This window comes from Propithecus coquereli, unplaced genomic scaffold (genome assembly GCF_000956105.1).
Source record: "Propithecus coquereli isolate 6110/MARCELLA unplaced genomic scaffold, Pcoq_1.0 Scaffold42, whole genome shotgun sequence".
Lineage (NCBI taxonomy): Eukaryota > Metazoa > Chordata > Mammalia > Primates > Indriidae > Propithecus > Propithecus coquereli.
In genome coordinates this window covers 4,058,238-4,071,703 of record NW_012149952.1, presented here as the reverse complement: position 1 = coordinate 4,071,703, position 13,466 = coordinate 4,058,238, and the positions used below count along the sequence as shown (strand labels likewise).

At 61.4% G+C, this 13,466-nt stretch overlaps 1 protein-coding gene across 1 annotated transcript; it reads left to right on the top strand.

Annotated features, from left to right (window-relative positions):
- Window positions 1-2,728: 2,728 nt before the first annotated feature.
- Window positions 2,729-10,716, top strand: MEIS3 (Meis homeobox 3). The gene is made up of 12 exons (XM_012653253.1): window positions 2,729-2,990; window positions 4,619-4,800; window positions 4,997-5,156; window positions 5,250-5,300; window positions 6,095-6,145; window positions 6,282-6,431; window positions 8,517-8,628; window positions 8,816-8,964; window positions 9,967-10,043; window positions 10,241-10,299; window positions 10,403-10,486; window positions 10,670-10,716. The coding sequence occupies exons 1-12, from the start codon at window positions 2,979-2,981 to the stop codon at window positions 10,714-10,716; spliced, it is 1,134 nt and encodes a 377-aa protein (XP_012508707.1). The 5' UTR covers window positions 2,729-2,978.
- Window positions 10,717-13,466: the final 2,750 nt, after the last annotated feature.

Here is a 13,466-nt window from a genome sequence, read left to right as displayed (position 1 = left end):
CAAAGGGGACTTCAGCCTACACCCCCCTTAAGATGCAAATTGAGGCAGGGACCCCGGCCCTGGGTCCTCCACCCTGATTCTGGGCTGAGGGCGGGGCGGGGGTGGGGCAGACTGAAGAGCTTTGCATCTTTAATGTAAAAGTGATTTAAATTAATTTTCTGCTCCAAAACTCCGATCTTGGGGGGGCGTGTGTACGTGGCAGTGATTAAAGGCTCTCCAGACCCCTTCCCCTCCCCTGCCTTAAAGGGCCAGCATCACTGTGGGACAGTCGTAGGGGGGAGTGCCGATTGATGTGGGACCCCAGACTCAGCCAAGGATGCTGGGGTCCTGGCACCCTCCAGTTTAACAGTTTCCCCCTTAGCCGCATACGGCCCCCACCCCAAGCTCATTGGCCATCCTGCAGATGGGGACATCGAGGCTCAGAAAGGGAAGGACCTGTCTGAGCCGGGTCCAGACTCCAGATTCCCAAGGGACTCCTGGACATGGCCAGGGACAAGGGTCAGCGGTGTGTCCAGGGTGTCAGAGGAGAAAGAGGCACGGGCGGGGGGTGGGGGGAGAGGGAGAAAGGACAGGAGAGAGAACGAAAGGAAGAGAGAGACAGAGACAGGGACAGAGTGAGACTGAGGAACTCAGAGCAGGAGCTGAGCCCTAGGTGGGAGAGGAGGAGGCCTTCCAAGGGGCTTGGGAGGCACCAGGGCCTCCGTCTCTTCCTCTCCTACCCCCACAGCCTTCCAGCTGACCTTCTCCTGCCAGAAAGTGCTGCCGCTGCCCTGACCCAATGCCTGATGCTGTAGCTCCCCCCGGCTTGCTCCAGCTCCCCCTTGCCTTGGGACTTGGTGGTTTTGTTTAATTTCCACAAGACAGGAAGGGAGGAGAAGCAGGTCCCAGCAGGCTTAGCCTGCTTATGACAGTCGGAAAACATCCTCTGCGAGCCCAGCAGGGGTGCTCAGGCCTCCAGCCCCTCTCAGATCCCTGCTCTCTGTGTCCCCATCCCCTCTCCCGGGGTCTTTGTCCCCCTTCCTCTGGGTCTGTCTTTTTCTGTCTGTATCTGTCCCCCTCTGTCCCTGGGTCTCTGCACCCCCCCCACCCCACCTCCATCTCTCTCTCTCTCTCTCTCTCTTTTTGTCTTTGGTGATATTCCTCTGTAGTGATGGTTTATAACTTTTGGGGGGTCAAGGATCCCTTTGTGAGAACAGGATAGGCGCTGTGGGCCGCCTCCATGGGGAAAAACACATCAGCACCACGTCCACGATTTCCCATGCAATTTTAGAGGTTCAAAGGTCTCCTGACACCCATTTGTTCACCCCTTCAGGAATCTGAGGACACCAGGAGATAAAGACCCCTAATGTAGAAAATGTCACAGAGAGAATGAATCCCAGGCATCTCTCTCTTCTCCCCTCACCCCTCCCTCGCTGGCCTCTCAGATGTTTCTTGCACACACCAGGCACGCTCCCACACTCATGTCCCAGGGCCTTTGCACCTGCTGTCCCCCTGCCAGGAATGATCTGCAATGCTCAGATGTCACCTCCTCCAAGAGCTTTCCCTGTCTATATAAACCGTCCCCCTGCCCCCCATACTGCTCTGTCTCAGAGCACTCCACCTCCGGGCATTATTTGATATTTATACATTTATTCACTTGACTAGTCTCTGCCCTCCTCCTCCCCCACGGAATGTGAGCACCATGAGGCCAAGAAGTTTGTCTTTTGCTCCCTGCTCTGTCCCCAGAACATCACCTGGCACATAGTAGGTGCTCAATGAGTTGTGTTGCACAAATCTGTTTCTTGATCTCATTAGAATGCGGTGTCAAAGCTCGTCTTAAGGACGGGGTGAAAGCTGTGGACCGTCTCTCCGACACATACACGACATTTACCCTCAAGTTCCGGGGATTCAGCAAAGTCCCTGACAGCAGTTGAGGGGACTTCAGGCTAAGGACCTGCTGAAAGGCAGGGCCAACGATGGACGGAGGGAGGCAGAGGCACACGCACACACCGTCCAGTACCCCCATGTTCAGAGACAGAAACAACACACGCCCCCAGGCATGGCCCAGCCGCCAGGCACACACTCTGACACCGCCGGGGACACACGCGCGGGCACGGATGGCCACAGACACAGGCCCAGGAGTCATTGTCTCCCGGAGAGGGAGGGGAAGGGCCGGAGCGACAAGAGAAACCAAAATATGAGCGTTTGCTTCCTCCTGGGGCGGGTTCTCCTCGGGTTCTGTCTCACAGGAGGGGGGAGAAGAGGGGCAGGGAGGGGGAGGGGAGGGGGAGAGAACCGAGACCCGGAGTCGGGGCGACAGGCAGAGGCGGAGGAGGGGCGAGGCGAGGCCCGCGGCGCGGAGGGGACAGAGGCAGAGGCGCCCCGGGGCGGGAGCGGGGACAGCGACCGCAGGGAGCGCGGCGGGCGGGGCGCGGGGCGGGGCCGCGCGACCCCGCACAAAAGCGGCGGGAGGGCGGGGGAGGGGCTCCGAGGCTCGCGCCCCGCCCCGCCCCCGGCCGAGCCACCGGCGGACAGCGGGTTAAGCGTCTCCGCCGTGGAACTTCCGGATGTGACCACAGAGCCGGGGAGACGCGGGGAGGGGGAGGCGGCGACGAGCCGCGCACCCTCCGGCCCCGACGCCGGCCCCGCGCCCCGCGCCCTCGGCTCTGCGCCTCCCGGTCCGTCTGCCTCGGGCCGGTTCGGTTCGCCGCGGGCCGGGGGGACACACTGGGGGCCCCGGGGAGGGGCCTCGGGCGACCCTCCCCCGCGGCGATGAGCGCCCGGCCGTGACCCCCGCGGGGGACGGGCTGGGGTCCATGCTCGCAGCCTGCTCTCCGCCCGGCGCCTGCCTCTGACGGCGCTGGGGCTGGGGGCGGGCGCCCAGCCTCCTGCCCACCCCCTGGCGGCCGCAGCCCGGCCGTCCGGGGGCTGCCCCTGCCTGCGCCCCCCTGGCCGGCCAGGCTCTGGAAGGACCCCGCCGCTGCCGCCGGCGTCAGCCCATGGCCCGGAGGGTAGGTCTGAGGGCGGGACCCCCGGGCCCCAGCCTGTTTCGCGTCCCCCCTCCCTCTGTCTCCCCGTCCCGGGGGCTCCGGCCGCATGGGCCCATCCACCCTCTCCACCGTCTTTCTCTGCCTCTCCTCCCCTCCCTGGTCTCCTCTCTTCCCTCTGTCCTCCCTCTTGGCCCCTAAGTGTCCCCTCCCTGCCTCTAGGTACCCCCCTGCTGTTCCCCCTCTGTGCCCCTGGGTCGCCCCTCCCCCTTCTCCGTGTCCCTCGGCCGCTCCATCCCGGGCCCTTTATCTCTGCCTCCCACCGTCCCCTTCCTTCCCTGCCCGCCCCCGTCCTTCCCGGGTCTACTTTTGTTCCAGGCCCCTCGCCCTAAGGGTTAGCGGCGGGGACGCGCTGCCAGAGGGTCTCACCCGCCGCCGGCCGAGGGCTTCTCTGCTCTGTCCGGGAGGGAGAGGAGGGAGGAGGCAGAGGAGGCAGGGGGGAGGCACCCACTTTGGGAGGGCGGGGCAGGGGCTGGGCAGAGTGTGAGGACCCACCGGGTGGGCGTGCGAGGGACAGCGCGGGGGCGGTCGCATTCAACTTCAGGGCTCAGGAGAAGTTAGGAGAAGAGGAAGTGGAGGGGGGAGCGGGAGCCAGCGGGACACGCAGGCGGAGCCGCCGCGGCCGGTGGAGGCAGCAAGGCTCCTGCGCCTCTTCGAGCCTCGGTGTCTTCATCGCCAAGAGAGGGTTTGCCCTGGTGACTGAAAGGTCCCTCTGGCTTCCGGGTGCGAGGTTGTGTGACAATGGGACATGCAAATCTCTCCCCCTGCTCCTGCGTGTCTTCTGGGCTGCGTGCACAAGTGTGTTCGTGTGGTCCCATGGAGTTGTCCTTCCTCCAACAAGCGTTTGCGGACTGTGAGCCAGGCACTGTGCCGACTGCCTCGTTCATTCGTTCATTCGTGCGCTGAGCGTCTCAATCATTCATTCATTCATCCCGGTGCCTGGTGTTTGGCTCTGTGTGTGCGCGCGAGGGGGTGTCTCTGGTGATTGGGGGGTTCCCTAAGGCTGCGTGTGTGCTCCAAAGTGTGTGTACACGTGGGGGGGTGACTGACACACTTGAGTGTGCACGTGGGTTGGCGTGTTCGTCTGTGCGTGTACACGTGTGTGGTGGATTCATGTGGCCAACGGGGGTGACAAGTTGTTAAGACACACTCAGTTGTGCATTTTTGACAATTGCAGAATGAAACGGAAGTGGGGAGGCTGGGTATGGAAGTGTGCCTTTGTGTACAAACAGCGCCTTTCCGCGGGAGGCCCCTGCCCCTCCCCGCTCCCTCCGCTGTCCCTGCCCCTCCCTTCTCCCACCCTCTGCCGACCCTCTTCCCTCCCCGCCCACCCTGCCTCTCTCCCTCTGGGTCCTCCCGCCCACATGTCAGGAGTCTCTGACGGGACGTTTTTCAGTCCTCAGGCCCACCCAGACAGCTCCGTGAGATACGGGGAGCTTCCAGGAGTCGGGGCTCAGACACTAGGGGACCAGAAGGCGGCTTCCTGGGACACAGGGGGACATTTCCTGGGTCCCAGGATAGGGAGGCTCCTCAGCTGCACATCTGAGTCTCCTGACACCTCCCCTGGGCTCTCCCTGTGTCGTCTCCCCCAGTACGATGAGCTGCCCCACTACCCAGGCATCGTGGACGGCACCGCAGCCCTGGCCGGCTTCTCGGAGGCAGTGGCCTCAACACCGAGAGCGCCTGGGCCCTACGGCCCACAGCGGCCTCCCCAGCCCCTGCCCCCAGCCCTGGACAGTGACAGCCTGAAGAGGGAGAAGGATGAGATCTACGGGTGAGTGGCGGCTGGGGGCTCCACGTGGTCTGGGCTGGATCTCTGGCTTCTTCTTTCTCCAAAGCTGCCTTTCCCTGTTGTCTCTCCCTGTCTCTGTCTCTTCTCCTCCTGGGTCTCTGTCCCCTCCCAGTTGCTCCACCCCCTGCAGCACTCCCCTCCCGTCCCCTCGTGAGCTCTCTCCTCTCCTCCTCCCCAGACACCCGCTCTTCCCCCTCCTGGCGCTGGTCTTTGAGAAATGCGAACTGGCCACATGCTCCCCTCGAGATGGGGCCGGGGCTGGGCTGGGCACGCCCCTGGGCAGCGACGTCTGCTCCTCCGATTCCTTCAACGAGGACATCGCTGCCTTTGCCAAGCAGGTGGGCACCCCCATCCGCCACACCCGGGGCGCCCGCGAGGAGGGGCGGGACGGAGGCAGGCTGTGCCCCACTGGCCTCTCTCTTGCCCCCCAGGTCCGCTCTGAGAGGCCCCTCTTCTCCTCCAACCCAGAGCTGGACAATCTGGTGAGACCTGGGCCCTCCGGGGGACCCCCTCCGGCATGGAGTCTCCCGTCCCGCCTGCTGTATCCCTGGGGTTGGTTGGGGGTGCAGAGAGGAGGTGCCTGGGCCACCTTCTCAAACCGAGATCCTGTTGCCCCTGTGAGTGCGGCAGCCGTCACTAGCTCTGTGACCCAGGGCAAGTGGCTCCACCTCTCAGTGCCATGGTGTCCCCATCTGTACAGTGCTGCTGCTAGTAACTTCTATCCAGTAGGGCTGCCATGGGGTTGAATGAGTTAATGCGAGTCAAGTGCTTAGAACAGCGCCTGGCACGGGGTGGGACTCCCACCAAAACCAGTGGGAGAGGGGAGGGGAGGGGAGGGAGGAGAGAAGAAGGGAGGGAGAAGTAGCCCAGCCTCTCCTGTCCTTGGCGCCCCAGGTCCCCCCAGGGCTCCTATTGGCCATACCCTTTGGCAAAGGGCTCTGGGAAATGTAGTTTGCAGGTGGAGAGTGGGCTGGGGCTGGGGCGCGGGTCAAGGTGGGTGCACGTATCACTGGAGCCCACCTTAGCTCACGCGTCTTGTGACAGGCCCCTCTGTCTTTTGCTTCTTTCCTTGTCACTATCTCTCAATCTAACACCTCTCCTTTCCTTAATTCTGGTCTCTGTCTCTGTTCTGTTTCTCTGTCTGTCTGTCTGTCCCTGTGATTCTGTCTCACTCTTCCTGTTTCTCTGTCTCTCCTTTCCTCTCCTTCCCCAACTCCTCCTCCTCCTCCTCCCTGTCTCACCCCCACCTGCGGTCCCTTCCTGTCCCCGCTTGCAGATGATCCAGGCCATCCAGGTGCTCCGGTTCCACCTGCTCGAGCTAGAGAAGGTGAGCGCTCCCACTCCGCCCCACGCCCCTCGTGCCCCTCGTGCCTCCCCCTCCCCCAGGCTCTCTCCCCACCCCACCCCTGTGCACCCAGCCCTGGCCCCCGGGTGGCCCCCCCAGTACCCCGGTGCCCCCCCAGGTCCACGACCTGTGCGACAACTTCTGTCACCGCTACATCACCTGCCTCAAGGGAAAGATGCCCATCGACCTGGTCATTGAGGATCGGGATGGCGGCTACAGGGAGGATCTCGAGGACTACCCGGCCTCCTGCCCCAGCCTCCCGGACCAGGTGGGCCCCGCACAGCGTGAGGGCACACACTCACCGCACAGCCTCAGACGGAGCCACCATGCCGCATATGCACGTGGTCACACGCCAATTGCACACAGGCTCGGGTACAGCCAGACGCTGGGACTCAGACTGACCACAGGGCCCTTGCACACACACGCATGCACACACACGACCCTGACCACCTGCGTATGCCACTGAGAGCCACATGGCCCCAGACTCATCTGTGCAGATTTGGAAACAGACTCGCAGGCTTGGATCCAGCCACACAGAGTCACACCTAGCGAAGCAAGGAGCTAAAGTGGCCCTGCTGCAGACACAGCCGTACTACGACTTTATTGGCTTAGGACACCAGACAACAGTCACACACATGACAGCCATGCGGATCCCGAATTGCCACAGCCATGCAGAGAGATAGCGTGGCAAAGCCTTGGGGAGAAGTCACACGAGGACCCCCGCAATGACACGACAGGACGCAGAGTCAGATACAGGCTCACGGCAGTCACAGAATGGCCTCAAGGGCCCTCTGCCTCACAACCCATAATATGCACATGCTCAGCGAGGACCCCCTGTGTGCGATAATCGGTGACAACTCACTCAGAGGCTCATATTCAGAGGTCTTCACGCAATCTCAGGTACACTCGCATGACAATCACCCAACAGGCCAACCCACCCAGACAGTCCCGGAGTCATACAGTCACTTGTGCGGGAGTCACAGTCACCACGTGCAGTCTCGTGAACAGGACAACAAAGCCCTCAGGCTGCAGTCATACAGCCCCTGTGATAATCAGTGTCACACACAGCCATCCAGGGGTGGCAGAGGAAGACATAACCACGCTCAAATGCAACTGCATTTCTCAGCTACACCCCTGGAACCACCATGCCACAGCCACGTCCTCTTTGGGGACAGCCATGCCGTCCTGGGATCTATGGATACAACTGCAGGGATGTAGGTACACTCATGCTGAGACAAGCCGTGTCACTTACGTGCCACACGAAAGTGTCAGAACAGCTTCGGGACATCAACTCGGTGCACTCGCCTGCAGCCTGCGATCAGGCGCAGCACCCTAACAGCTCCGGGTGACAGCCACGATTGTGCTCACGAGTCTTCAGACCTGAGCAGTTCGGCAGCCGCACCCAACCCATCCCCAAATGCGTTGAAACGCACAATTCTGCACAGACACATTGAGCCCGGACAGAACTCCCCAGCGGGAAACACAGGGTGCACCCACGCTGGGTGGTTTGGGGAGGGACCGTTCGCAGAGGGACGGGCAGGGTTGAGGCAGTGAACAGGGTGGTGGGCGACCCTGGGGCTGAGCGACCCTGGGCAGCTGTCCAGGGTCTGAAGGGCGGGTGGGGGAGAACTGCAAAGAAGCAGTTCTTGTGCGTTGCAGTGCTTGTGGGCGGGTTGCCCTGGGACACGAATTCAGCACATTCTCAAGTCACTCAAAGTGTGCTGGGGTCCTTACCCCAGACCCCCTTACCCGCAATTCTGAGACCCCAGAATCTCTGAAAACTCAAAGTTTGCATTTTTCTTTTTCATGAATTGAGTGCAGACTCACTCGGCAGCAAAATCTGACCTGAACTAATGAGAGGCTATTTATAGCCTTTATTTATCGCACTAGGTTAACTATTCACCCGCGTTGCTGCAGAAATGCTAATGAGTCTGACGATGAGACTGTGCCCCAGCCCCTGCTCAGGGTGGCTGTGAGCCGCACGGTGCATGCACTGATTTACTGTCTAAAAATGTGAATAGTCCTGGATTCTGAAACACCTCTGGCCCCAAGGGTTTCGGGTACAGTGCCATAGGCTCATGTGTGTTGAGCGACTGCTGTGTGCCTTTCTGTAAGCTAACTCATTGAATCTCTACCACACTCTCTAAGGTGGAGGCTGTTACTGTCTTCCCTTTTCCAGTTGAGGAAACGAAGGCACAGAGAGGTGAAGTGACTTGCCCAAGATCACACAGCCAGGAAAGAGGCAGGGACAGGCTTTCCCTCTAGGAGTCCTGGCTCCAGAGCCCATACTCTCAGCCATTGTGCTACAATGTCCCCCAAGCTTTGGCATTAACTTCCAGCTCTTGTTTTCTAGAATAATACGTGGATTAGAGACCATGAGGATAGTGGGTCTGTACATTTGGGGACCCCAGGTCCATCCAGCGGCGGCCTGGCCTCCCAGAGCGGAGACAACTCCAGTGACCAAGGTGAGAAGCTTGGGAGGTGGAAGGGAAACATGGGAGTCGGCCAGAGGATTGAAGTTAGATCACAAGCAGGACTTCCAGAGGGGCACAGATAGCTGGGGTGTGGAGTGGTGTCTAGGGTGAGGGTTCTGGGCTCTCTGGTCCCCCACTCCTCGCTGTCCCCAACACAGCATGCCTGTCCCCCCCTCAGGAGACGGGCTGGACACAAGTGTGGCCTCTCCCAGTTCTGGGGGAGAGGACGAGGAGTTGGACCAGGAGCGGCGGCGGAACAAGAAAAGAGGGATTTTCCCCAAGGTGGCCACCAACATCATGAGAGCCTGGTTGTTCCAGCATCTCTCGGTGAGAGCCCTGTGGCCCCCGGTACAGGGTGGGCACAGAGAGATGGAGAAGGATGGTCCCCAGAGACTGAGCCCCCAAGAGACACCAAGAGATGGGGGACTGATGCAGGGGGGATATTGGGAGAGATGTTCATGGGGGTGGGGAATGAGAGCAAGCATCAGCGAGCGTTACCTGTGCGCCAGGTGCTGCTAAGGGCTCTTAACTCACTCAGTCCTTCCCACAAACCACTCACCCACCCATTCGCCCACTCACCCATCATCCACCCACCCACCACCCACCATCCCTGGGAGGGAAGGGCTATTATTATTTCCACTGTGCAGATGAGAAGACTGAGGAACAGAGAGGTTAGGAGAATTGCCCAAGGCCACACAGCCAGAAATGGGTTCAAAAGCAGGCAGTCTGGCCTTACCCACTGCACTACACGGCCTCGTGGGGAGAGACAAAAAATAGAGACAGGGAGAGGCTGAAACAGGAGAGACACAGAGATGGGGGAGGATGAAGACACAGCAAGACACAGACAGGGAGAGACTGAGTCACGGAGGGACAGAGACAGAAAAACAGAGACTCGGAGACAGGGAGAGACTGACTCACAAAGAGAAAGAGACAGAGACAGAGACAGAGACATGAGAGAGAAAGGGAGACAGAGAGCCCCAGAGAAAGAATCGGTAGGGAGAGACACAGAGGGACTCTGACAGAGACTCAGAGAGGGACAGGGCTGGGCTTTGCCTCCCTCCCCCAGCTGGTGGGGCCCCCTCTCCAGCACGGCTCCCTAAGGACGTCTGGCCAATTAGCCTCTAATTGCTGGAAGGGGTGGGGCTCCGGGGGCGAGTAATTGCCCGCAGGAAACTTGGCTGCGCGTCGCCGGGTCGCGGAGAGCACTGGCGCTCGGACGCACACGGGGGCTCTGGGGCCCTGGCCGGCCTGGGCTCGCCATCCCTGGGGCCATGGCCTCCGGGATCGGACGGCGCGGGCGGGCGGGCTGACTCTTGCTGGTGGCCGCAGCACCCGTACCCCTCGGAGGAGCAGAAGAAACAGCTGGCGCAGGACACGGGGCTCACCATCCTGCAAGTCAACAACTGGTGAGCGCCCCGAGGGTCGCGCGCTCCGTGGCCGCCGGCGCGGAGGCCGGGCGCTGTCCGCGGTGCTGACGGAGGCCCCGGAGCGCGCTGAGCCTTGCCCCTCGCGCCGCTTCCTCTCTCCCCGGCTGCCCCCGAGTTCACCTCCGCCTCTCTCCTCCTCCCCGCCGCACCCCTGCGTTTCCACGGCCGGGCCCCAGGTTCATCAACGCCCGGAGACGCATCGTGCAGCCGATGATCGACCAGTCCAACCGCACAGGTGCGGGCAGAGTGGGGAGGGAGGGCCCGGGGTCCCGGGGGGACGTCAAAGCCCGGAACGGGCTTCCCGGGGCTCAGCCTGCACCCCTCCACCCTTCTCGCAGGGCAGGGTGCCGCCTTCGGCCCGGAGGGCCAGCCCCTGGCGGGGTACGCCGAGTCGCAGCCGCACGTGACAGTGCGGCCGCCGGGTAAGCCCCGCCCCCGGGCCCAGCCCCGCCCCCGCGCCGGGGCCCTTCTTTAAACAAAGGCGCCTCACCTGAGGTTGGGTTCCAGAGTGACGCAGGGCGTCGTCGTTCGTGTACTAGGGGAGCAGCTGATGCCAACGCAGATTCCCGGCCCCCGCCTTTTCCTTACAAATCTCTCTTCTCCAGGCCCCGCCCACCACATTGGGAACCGCCGCTGTTTATTAAAGGGCTAGCACCCTCTTAAAACACAACTCAGTCTCTCCTGGTAGAGGGATCCCCTGGTGAAGGAAGGGGCGAGGGGGACTTAGGGGGCCTCTGGGGGTGTCTGGGGAAGACCCGCCAACCCTCCGATTTTGTCTTCCAGGATCGGTGGGGATGAATTTGAACTTGGAAGGAGACTGGCATTATCTATAGAGGCTGCATTCAGGAGAAGTGTGAGTGCCCAAGGTCTGGGGGTATGCAACTCTCAAACCTCCAGAAGACCTCCGACTGCAATAGTAGGCCCGCCCAGAGCAGGGTCAGCTTGGGTTCCCGAACTGAGGGCTCTCCTAGGGAAGATGTTTCGTCCATCCGTACACCAGTCCATCCACCCACCTGTCCATCCATCCGTCTGTCCGTTCATCCGTCCCCTCCCTCAACCATCCATATATTTATCCACCCATCAGTCATCCATCCAAATGTAATCCACTCGCCTACCCACTCACTACCCCTCCAACCATGCATTCACCCCCTCACTCCATTCATCCATCCACCCACCTCCCACCCATCCACCCACCTCCCTACCTAACCATGCGTCTACCCCTCCATCCATCAACCATCCCTCCACCCAGCACCCGCCATCCATCAGAACTTACATCTACCCACCCATCCACCCACCTCCACACTGGTCCACCCGCCCACCCACCTACCTACTCACACATCCCATTCGTGCATGCATTCACCCCCTGCTTACCCACCCATTCACCCACCCACCCACCCATCCATACATTTCCAAACATACATTGAACTCTTGCTCCAGGCCCTGACATACCTCAAGTAGGGTTTGGCTCTTGAGAAGATTCTGGTCTTAAGGGAAATGGACGTCCCCAATGACAATCTGGTGCAACAGTTGAAACCCAGAGGAGGGAGTCATCAGCTATCGCTGAAGTTTCAGGGAAGACTTTCTAGAGGAAGTGGCCTCTGGATGGGGCACTGGAGGATGAATAGGAGTCCACTGGGCAGAATTGGGGGTAAAGTGGGGGGTCATTCTTTTATTCTCCGAGGCCTTGAGACTCTCCTCTGAGAGTCAGAGCATCTTGTCATTTAGTCCTCACAACAACCCCAAGAGAGAGAGACTATTATTATTTTCATTTTACAGATGAGAAGACTGAGGCTCAGAGAGAAGAGGTCACTTGTTCAGGTCCACCTTGCTCAGAAAAGCAGAGGGAACAGCATGTGCAAAGGCCCAGGGTGGGGAGGCAGCCTGGAGTTTCTAAAGCACAGATCAGATCTTGACTCTCCCTAGATTAAACCCTTCTGTGGCTCCCTAGTGCCCTCTGGACAAAGTCCAAACTCCTTAGTTCAGCATCCATCCATCTACCCACCCATTCATTCATTTAATAGACGACTTCTGAGCCCCTCTGTGCCCAGCCCTGTGCTGGGTGATGCTGGGGACACAACAGTGACCATGACAGCCCCAGCCCTGTGGGGCTTACAGTCCAGCTGGCGAGAAAGGCCCAACCCCAGGCAGGGGCGACCCAGAGTGGGCAGGGCTGGGATGTGGAAGCCCAGCAGCGACAAGAGCCCAGAGGGGACGTTGGACCCGGGCTTTAGGGGGGGTGGTTCAGGGAGGGCTTCCTGGAACAGGGGGCATCTGACCCAGGCTGGAGGATTCAAGGAGGGCTGCCTGGAGGAGAGGCCTTTGGAGATGAGACCAGGAGAATGGGAGGAGTTGGGCGGGAGAGGGGTGTCTCACAGGAGAAGCCCATCCGCGAAGGCCCCAGCACTTGGAGATCTGGCTGTGCGACAGCCCGCAGCCCCCAGCACACAGAGCAGGGGAGGACTGGGGCTGGAGCCAGGCCGGGCGGGTGCGTAATGGGTTCAGGGCCAACAGAAAGGCCTCGCAGGTGAGAGCGGAGGCCTGGGCAGGGCTGAGGCACGGAGGGGGCGCGGCTGAGCCTGGGCAGGAGAGGTGGGCGGGTGCGCCCAGGGCCTGACCCGGGGCGGTGGGGCCTCAGCTCCACCATGGCCAAGCATGGGGGGCGTGGTCCAGTGTGTGTCTGGTGACTTCTGGGGTCAGCAGTGAGGGACGGGGCTTCTCCCCCCACCGCCCAGAGCCCCTGTCCTCCCCCTCCTTTTGGTCTCTCCTTTGTCCCTTCCTTGTCTCTCCATGTCCCTCATTGTCGTTGTCCTATGTGATTCCACCGGACTCCTTTCTCTCCTCTCTCCTTCTGTCCCACCCTGTCTGTCTCCTTGTCATTCTCCGTCTCTTTCTGGGTCTCATCTCCCTCTTTCTCGGTCACTGCATCTCTCCTGTCTGTGCACCCCCTGTCCCTGCTCTGTGTCCCCTCCTTTGGGGCCGCGGTGGGGTCGGTGCCCTCCCACCTCCTCACCTGGGCTCTCCCCGCCCCACAGCCCCTGGCCTCCAACTGTGACCACCAGCCTCGCACCTGCTCCGGCCCCTGCCCGGCCCTCCGGCTCCAGGACCCACCTCCAAAGGCCCCTCCGCTCAACGCCTACCTCCCTGGGGCCCCGCTGGGACAGGGGGCCTGAGCACCCACCCGAGGGTCTCTCCAGGACACCCACAAGGCCTCCAGGCCCTGAGCCTCACCTCTGCCCTCACCTCTGCCGGGGACTAAGCTGCGATCCTGGGCCTCGGTCTCCAGAAGGTGGTGGCTGGGGGCCCCGCCTCCAGGACAGAGAAGGGACTGCGGGGCGGGCGGTGGGGGAAGGAGGGTCGCCCGGATCCGACATTTTGGGGAGATTCCTTCAGCCTCCCACCCAC